Below are 9,240 nucleotides of genomic sequence, written 5' to 3'. Positions count from 1 at the left end.
GCTCTGTGCACAGAATAGATAGGGACAGGCAACTTAGGCATTGGCTATCTAAAATGAGGGGGCAATAAAGACACAAAATGACTGGCTTACAAGGTTTCAAGAAGGAGCTTGGTTTTAAGAGTGTGGGGGGAAAGAAAGAGTCCCCACTGAATAGCTATCATCTTCTCTGGTGAAAGGAGATGGGGATAAGATTCGTGAGGTTCCATAGTGAATAACTGTTATCATGACTAATTGAGACTGTCACACTTGTAAAGGTACAGGTTTTGTAGCAAAAAAAAGGGGAGTAGTTAATCTTGCAGTCCAGAAACAGATGACCCTAGAACCATCAAGAGAAGAACGCACAAATAGAATGCTGGACCTTATCCAGAGAAGCAGCAGCGCAGAGATGGAGGCAGAGATGGGGGCATAGAGAGTGGGAGCAGCTGAGGACTCTAGATTCATCAACTAAGGAGAGAAGGACTAAGAACTGGTGGCCAGGAGCAGACTTGCAGAATGTCCCCTATGGAGATGTAAATTATTATATATGCCTGAGTGGGTTTTTTTGTTTGTGTGTTTTTTAAAAAGCTAAAGTGGTTAGAGAGAAATACTTTTAACTGATGGCATATTGGGGGGGGGATTATAATCAATGTAATTAAACAAATTATATGAATTGTTGAATGTGAAACTGATGATGCGTCCTGTAAACTTTCATTCAATACACAATAAAAACCTTAAAGTAAAAAAAAAAAAAAAAAGTGAATGTCTAGACATAAAGGCAGAAATATAATAAGAAGAATGTTAAATGTTATAGACATAACAATTAGTATATTATGATTACTTAAGAAAACACTTTTTGGTTTTATTACAACTAAAAAAACAGAAGAGGAGTACACCAAAGTAGTGATATTTCCCCCTTTATTACTATTTAACTGCTCGTTTGGGGTATTGCTGCCATGGTTAATCTTTCCATAGATTCCACATTTGGTGGTCAATGTTTTTTCTCTTTCAATTCCATTTAATCTATTTTATGATTTGAATTCAACCATCTTTCCAAAGGACCTGTAGTAACATCAGTGGGGTCACTAGGAGAGTGCAAGGGGTATGGACCACACCAAGGGACACCGAAATGACTGTCTATAAATTTTTTGCTATAAATTTTAAATAGAAATTTATTACTTACATATTGTTTTTAATAAAAATATCCCTGTAGCTAGCTATAGGAATCCTGGTGTGGTGCTGTGGGATAAGCACTGGACTTCTAACTGTAAGGCTGGTAGTTCAAACCCACTAGCCACTTCTTTGAGGCCCTATACAGGATCACTGTATGTGTCAGAAATAACTTGACGGCGCATAGCAATAAAAGTTAGCTAAAGCAACAAAAATATTTTTCATAAACTCAGCAGCTTACATTGTTGTTGTTAAACACCATCAACTCAGTTCCAATTCATAGTAACCCTATGTACAACAGAATGAAACACTACCATCCTCACATTTACTGTTATGTTTGAGCCCACTGCTGCTTCTACTGTGTTTATACATCTCATTGGGATATCCCTCTTTTTCTCTGTTCCTCCACTGTACAAATCATAATGCCCTTCTCCAGGGACTGGTCTCTCCTGAAATTATGTCCAAAAGTATGAGAAACAAAGCCTGGCCATCTTGGCTTCTAAGTAGCATTCTGGTTACACTTGTTCCAACACAGATTTGTTTGTTCTTCTAGCAGTCCAATACCTTGAATATTCTTCTCCAGCACCATAACTCAAGTGCATAAACTTTACTAAGTGTCTTCTTATTTTATTGTCCAACTTCCACATGCATATGAGCTTATTGAAAATACCATGACTTGGGCCAGACACACTTAAGTCCTCAAACTGACATCTTTGCTCTTCAACACTTTAAAGAGATCTTGTGTAGCAGATTTGCCTAATGCAATACATCATTTGATTTCTTGACTGCTGTTTCCATGAGTTTTGATAGTTGTCCTGAGCAAAATGAAATCTTTGACAACTTCAATCTTTTCTCCATTTATCTTTTTTATTTCCCCTCCATTTATCTTGATGTTATTTATTAGTCCAGTGGTAAGGGCTTTTGTTTTCTTTACATTGAGGTGCAATCCATATCGAAGGCTGTGGTCTAACATCTTCATCAGCAAGTGTTTTAAGTCCTCTTCTCTTTCAGCAAGCAAGGTAGTACCATCTGCATGTCGTAGGCTGTCAATCAACCTTCTTCCAATCCTGATGCCACATTCTTTTTCATATAATCCGTTTTCTCAGATTAATTGCTCAAGGTTCAGACTGAATAAATATGGTGAAAGAATATAACCATAGTGAATACTTTCCTGATTTTAAACTATTCAGTGTCCTCTTGTTCTAGTTGAATGAATGTCTCTTGGTCTGTGTACAGGTTTCTCATGAGCATGATTAAGTGTTCCACAATACTCATTCTCTACAGTGTTGTCCCTAGCTTATCAATGATCCATTCAGTCAAAAGCCTTTGCATAGTCAATAAAGCACAGGTAAACATCTTTCTGCTATTCTCTGCTTTCAACCAAGTCCATCTTACATCAGAAATGATATATGTCATTCTGAATCAGGTTTGATCTTCTGGCGTTTCCTGTCAATGTACTATTGCAGTCGTTTTTAGATTATTTTTAGCATAATTTTACTTGCATGTGATATTAATGATACTGTCTAATGATTTCCTCAGTCTGTTGGGTCACTTTTCTTTGGAATAGGCATAAATATGAGTCTCTTCCAATCAGTTGGCCATGCAGCTGTCTTCCAAATTTCTTATCATAGATGAGTGAGGGCCTCTAATACCACATCAATTTGTTGAAAGATTTCAATTTGTAGTCTACCAATTCCTGGAGCCTTGTTCTTTGCCTATGCCTTCTGTGTACACTGGACTTCTTCCTTCAATACCATTTGGCTTTTGATCATATGCAACCTTTTGAAATGGTTTAACATTGACCATTTCTTTTTGGTACAGTACTGTGTATTCCTTGGATCTTCTTTTGATGTTTTCTTCATCATTCAATATTTGCCAGTATTGTGAGTCAAGGCTTGAAGTTTTCCCTTAGTTCATTCAGCTCAAAAAATGCTGAGTGTATTCTTCATTTTTGGTTTTCTAACTTCAGGTCTTTGTACATTTCATTATAATATTTGACTTTATCTTCTCAAGCTGCCCTTTGAAAACTTCTCCTTAGCTCTTTTACCTCCTCATCTCTTCCATTTACTTTAGCATTTACTGGAAGGCAAGTTCAGAGTCTCTTCTGACACCCATTTGGGTCTATTCTTTCTTCCTTGTGTTCTTAATGAACTTTTGCTTTCTTCATGTATGATATCCTTGATGTCATCTCATAACTCTTCTGGTTTTTGGTCATTAATGTCTAATGCATCAAATCTGTCCTTCAGATGACTTCTAAATTCAGGTGTGATATGCTCAAAGTCATATTTTTGGCTCTTGTGGAATCGTTTTACTTTTCTCCAGCTCAGTCTGAACTGATTTTTTTTTTTTTTCCATTCATAAAACTTTTATTCCACTTACATCAACTTAATACATGTTCTTAACAATTATGCTTGGATTGTTCATGAAAATTTCATAAGACATTAAACAAAGCTAGCCATCATCTCAAGTTATTTCCCTATTAACTAGTTTACAGCACGTGCATGTTAGGCAAGTATTAAAAAAAAATCACAAAAGCAAAAAACCTAAAAAAGTTAAATACATTTTTTTTTTTTTTTTACTGCTGCACTTGATACACATGAAGTAATGAATATCAAGCAACTCATTTTTACGGCATCTTGCACATTTGTTCTTAGGTTTCCTAAGACATTTAAATACAAATGAGTATAGTAAAAATAATGAAAGCAAACAGCAGGTAACTTTACAAATAATGAAATGTGAACCATTTCTGCGCTTCTCCAGAGTAAATTGGGTGACAACTTTTGCTGGGAGCGGCCGATGAGGGTAGAGGACAGCTTCGATTTACTGCTTGACACAGTCCAGTAAATAGTATAGTAGTCTGGCCAAACAGATAGCTCTCAGAAGTTTCTTTCTACCTTCTCTATAGAGTAATCTTAATTTTACTTATAAATATATATATAATTTGGCAATATTCACAGCTTTCCACTATGAATTAGGAAAAACTAGCTTAGCAACAATTGCTTTCAGCCTTGGTGGATTGAATACAAAGAGAAATTGTGTAAATTACTCATTCTCATAGAAAACCTAAATAACTGCATTTGTGAGGCCACAAAAACAGATAGCTTATTAGAATCAAGCTGACCTACCCCCATAGGCCTCACCACAATCAGTCACTAGCTAGAATTCTCAAACCCCTACATATAGACACCTGTGTAAACAAGCAGACAATAATGAACTTAAGTGAAGAATAGTTTTGACTTAATAATCTATACTTCTTGCAGCAAGTAGCCAAGTTGAGCTTTATGCCACATAGCTTCCAAGTGATTTAATGAATATCTTTATTATAAAAATAATAGCACATTATGTAGGATAGAAAGTTTATAATCCTTTAGTAGAAACAAGAAGAAACAGTTTTATCTCATACTGGGAAAGAACATGAAGGTCAGTCTGAACATCATAGAGTATTTTTGTCAAAGTTGTCTAATGACCAGGTGCAAGAATGTTGTGACTAACTGTGTAATAATTCAAGAAATGATAAAAGTGTCAATGCATGTACTGTGTAATTTTAAGTATAAAAAATAAAGACTTGCTAGGCTGGGCTAGCAGAAGGAAGAAGAAAGAAAGGAGAAGGAAGCAGAAGGGGCTGGCAGAAGCGGCAGGAGGAGGTAGAGGCAAGAGCAAGCAGAGCTATGAGGAAGAAGAAGAGAGCAGGAGGGAGAAGGCAGAGGGCAGACAGCAGAGAGCAGAGGGCAGACAGCAGAGAGAACAGGAAGCAGAAGCAAGGGCAGAAGCTAAAGAGCATAGCCGGACAGCACAACAAGTGGAAGCCTTTCGATTGTATTCATTCATTTCTTCACCGGATGTTTCCGCGTGTCCCATGAACCCCACGGAGGGCAGGAACCCCCGCAGACTTTGTCTAAAGGAATACTTCTGCAGCTGTAGTAAAGGTATGCACATTGAGATTGTGTATTCCATAGATATTCCACAGATATTATGTGTTGAACAGCATGTATCTGTTTCTACCACAGCCTTGTAAGTGCTCCAAACCTTAAAATACCCACAAAAACTATACCAGTGAATGGAACCTATTATCCCTTTTATCACCCCCCCCCCCCCCCCAATCAGGACAAACCAATATGTAGGCAGTTTTCTTTGCTTGGACATGGAAGCAGTTTTAACACTGGCCTTTGATAAACCACAATGTACCAAAGGTACTAAGCCAAACATTTATAACTTGCATAAAATTTCCACATCCCCATATTGGCCATTGCAAGATGAAAACAGATAACTCGCTAAATGTTAACTGGCTCTACTCCCCTAATATTAAACATAAAAACCACATGGGAAATATAGAAATTCAAATAGAAGTAAATCTTCTATCATAAATCGTAAACAAAAAAACTATTTGGGGGACAGCATGGATGACAAATGGTCCACTGTGTAAATTTTAGAATGAGGCAGACAAAAGTTAGAAGGTCGGTTAAGTTTCCCCTCCTTCTCCTGCTTCAGCATCGTCTCCTTGGGTATCCAATGTCCACAATGTCAAGTTGTCTCTCAGTAACCGCATTATTAATGTGAATATAAGCAGTTGATGGTCTGTTCCACAGTCTGCTACTGGCCTTGTTTTGGTTGATGATATACAACTTTATCACTATCTCTTTCCACAGATATAGTTAATTTGATTTCTGTGTATTCCATCTTGTGAGGTCCATGTGCATAATAATCTTTTATGTTGTTTAAAAGATATTTGCAATGAAGAAGTCATTGGTGTTGCTAAATTCTATCATGTGAGCTGCAGCATCATTTATATCACATCAAGGTTATGTTTTCTACCTACTGATCCTTCTTGTTTACAATCTTTGCATTCCAATCACCAGTAATTATCAATACATCGTGATTGCATGCTTGATCAGTTTTAGACTGAAGAAGTTGGTAGAGTTCTTCAATTTCATCATCCCTGGCTTTTTGTGGTTAGTGCGTAAATTTAAATAACAATGGTATTAACTGGTCTTCCTTTTAGGCACTGGATAGTATCACAGTATAGACAGATTTACGCTTCAAGACAGACATTAAAATGTTCTTTTTGATGATGAATGCAACTCCAATATTAATAACTTTTTTGAAAATGAAGTAGCAACTACAGAAAAGAAGAGAAAAAAAATCTCACTCAATTACTAATAATCCTGGTGTGGCACTGTAGGCTTCTACCCACAAAATCAATAGCGCTAAATACACCAGATAATTTTTGGAAACCCTATACGGGGTCTCTATGAATAGGAACTGACTTGATGGCACTTAACAACAACAATGATGCTGTAATTTGATATAGAAAGATTTTACAAAGTATTTATGTATTAATATTCATATAATCTAAGAAATATTACACTTAAGCAACCTATAACCATATTATTACATAGTATTCTATAGTTAAAATTGATAATAAGCTTTATTAAGAATTCTGTATGGTACTGGAGGAAGTCCATGGGAAAGTGACACCATGAATGACCACACTGGGTGGCACGAGCCCTACTGGCATCACTGGGTAACATAAAATGTTTTTGAGATAAAACATTTAAGGGGAATGGAAGAAAGGAGTCAATATTTTTAGACCATGCTGATATTCAATTGGTAGACACTGGGTCAGTCTGCACTGGTGACTTATAGCCATACTTAACCATATCCCAATCAGTACTGATTGGTATATGTTGACTATTGTCCTTATTTTCAGGTACCAGAGTATAGTACATGTGTGGCACTGATGGATAAGCACTAGATTGCTAACAGAAAGATTAGAGGTTCAAATCTATCAGTTGCTCCTCAAATGTCCTATACAGGGTTGCTATGAATTGGAACTGACTCAATGGCACTCAACAACGACAACAATGCTAAAGTAAGTTCCTTGAAACATTAGTTACTTGGAATAGAACAGAATTGATGAAGTTAAATGTGATTAGTAAGCTAATTAATAAAGTGAAACAGACTTATTTGTTCTATGATTTAACATGATAATGTCCATAATGACTATCCCAGAAGTGAATATTTGAACCAGGAGCCCCTCTTTATTCCTTTTGAGAATTTCTCAGAAAGAGTAAAAACCAAAAACATTTTAAGCAACCTAAACCAATCCAATTCTGTATCATAGTAAATGCTGGATACAGAGAGCTTTCTTTTGTTTTAAATGACATCCCTCCCCCCGCCCCCTATCATAAGTTTTGAGTTTTACCTCAGATGTATCATCTCTGGATGAGTTGAAGATCTGTCCGACCACATTAGTAGCAGCAGTGATGTTATCAGCAGTTAAACTATTAGCATCAGATGTTAAAAACTGGGCTTCCTCAGAAATGTCCACTAAGTTATTTGAGATACTTTGTATCTGTTAAAAAAAATAATTGATTAATTAATTAAAACCTTGCTTTATACTACTATGTCTAAATACTCTGCAAGCAACTGTAAATTAATAACTGGAACTTACCTGAGCTTCAGTCTCCTAAACATCACATGTACTCAGTTTTTTATATGTTTGCTTCTTTCCTTTTGTAAAGGGCAAAGACCATGCAGAGCAGGGGTTCTCCCAGCCTTTATAGCTGCTGACAGCAATTAGCTAAAACAGACTGCCTGAGTTAGAGTAGAGCTTCTCAAACTGTGGTTCTTAGGCCAATGTCAGTGCACTGTTTGTTATAAGGTCACCAGGAGATAAACACAAAACTGGGAGGAACTGTTCAAAAACTCATGTAGCATCTTTTCTTTCTGGTGGTGGTGGTTATGTGCTGTGGAGTCGGTTCCAACTCATAGCGACCCTGTACAGGGTTTCTGAGACTGTAAATCTTAGTCTGCTCCAGTTGACCCATGGCCTTGTTTTGGCTGATGATATGGAGCTTTTTTTTTAATGTTTTATTGTAAATTATGTGATAGTTTACATGGTTACAACCGCCTCCAGGCATCATCAACCAACCAAAGGGTATACCCTGCAAGCCTGTCCCCCAGTCGTCAGAACACAGCCCCTCTACCTCTCTGGGTCTAAAGTCCCCAGCTGCTCCATCTCTCCACGTCATCGTCTCTGCCTCCATCTCTGGCATCACTGCTTCTCAGGGTAGGGTCCCGCTCTTTGCTCTTCTCCCTTGATGGTCCCAGTAACCTCTGCTCCTAGACTGCAAAGTCAATCACTCTCCTCCTTTTGCTACAAAATGTCTACCTTTCCATTTCCAACCCTCACAATCAGTCATGATAACAATTATTCACTATTGTATCACAAGAGACCTATCTGAATCTCCTTTCATCAGCCCCGCCCAGACAGATTGGATACTATTCAGTGGAGATTCTACTTTCCTCCATGCCCTCTGGATCTAGGCTCCCTCTTGAAAGCTTGTAAGCCAGTCACTTCTTGCCTTTGTTGTTGTTGTTGTTATTGAGTGCCGTTGAGTCGATTCTGACCCATAGCGACCGGTATAGGGTTTCCAAGGAGCAGCTGGTGAGCTTGAACCACTGATCTTGCAGTTCAAACTGCTTTGCAGTCTGACGCATTAACCCACAGTGCCACACCAGGGTAGCCAATGTCCAAGTTGCCCATCCCTGTCTACTCTGTGGGGATGATCTTCACTGTAAAGATTTGTTCCCTCTTTTGAGCTACTGCATCCATAGGTGTAGGTCAAGTTCATCAAATTGTATCAGATTACTCCTTTTTACCTCTTCTTTCTTCTTCTAGTTGAGTTCTGATCATCCAGTCATTAAAGCTAGGTCCAGTGGGTATTATCTGCAAGTGTGGGTGTTCTTATGCATATGTCCTCTCTTCTTATCAGCTAGACACTTCACTCTCCACTCTAGTCCTCTGTGGCTATGTCACTGACTCTGGGCCCAAGAGTCCCCATGTCTTGCCACACTGCTGGTCAACCAGGTCTCCACCCAGGTACACAGGAGTCTATTGAATGTTATAGGGCTTAGTTCACAGCTTCATTGCTGTTTTTCCCTCACTTCCCCTTATCAGCGACAAAGGAGGTCACCAATCAGAGTGTGTATTCCCACTGAGTCTTAGTCTTGGAAGGGGGTTTGCCCTGAGGGGACCCAACCACTTGCCTTGATGTCTCCTGGGTGAGCAACTTGCTTGTTCTTGTAGTAGTC

General features: G+C 38.1%; 1 protein-coding gene across 1 annotated transcript in view; it reads right to left on the bottom strand.

The window, feature by feature from the left end:
• Window positions 1-9,240, bottom strand: part of GPR128 (G protein-coupled receptor 128) — a 117,868-nt gene that overhangs the window by 68,277 nt on the left and 40,351 nt on the right. Inside the window, exon 5 of the mRNA XM_006868649.1 lies at window positions 7,349-7,498. Coding sequence (XP_006868711.1) covers window positions 7,349-7,498 — 150 coding nt within the window. The remainder of the gene's footprint in view (window positions 1-7,348; window positions 7,499-9,240) is intronic.

The sequence above is a fragment of the Chrysochloris asiatica genome, unplaced genomic scaffold (genome assembly GCF_000296735.1).
Source record: "Chrysochloris asiatica unplaced genomic scaffold, ChrAsi1.0 scaffold00120, whole genome shotgun sequence".
Taxonomy (NCBI): Eukaryota; Metazoa; Chordata; class Mammalia; order Afrosoricida; family Chrysochloridae; genus Chrysochloris; species Chrysochloris asiatica.
This window is presented reverse-complemented; position numbering and strand designations above follow the sequence as displayed.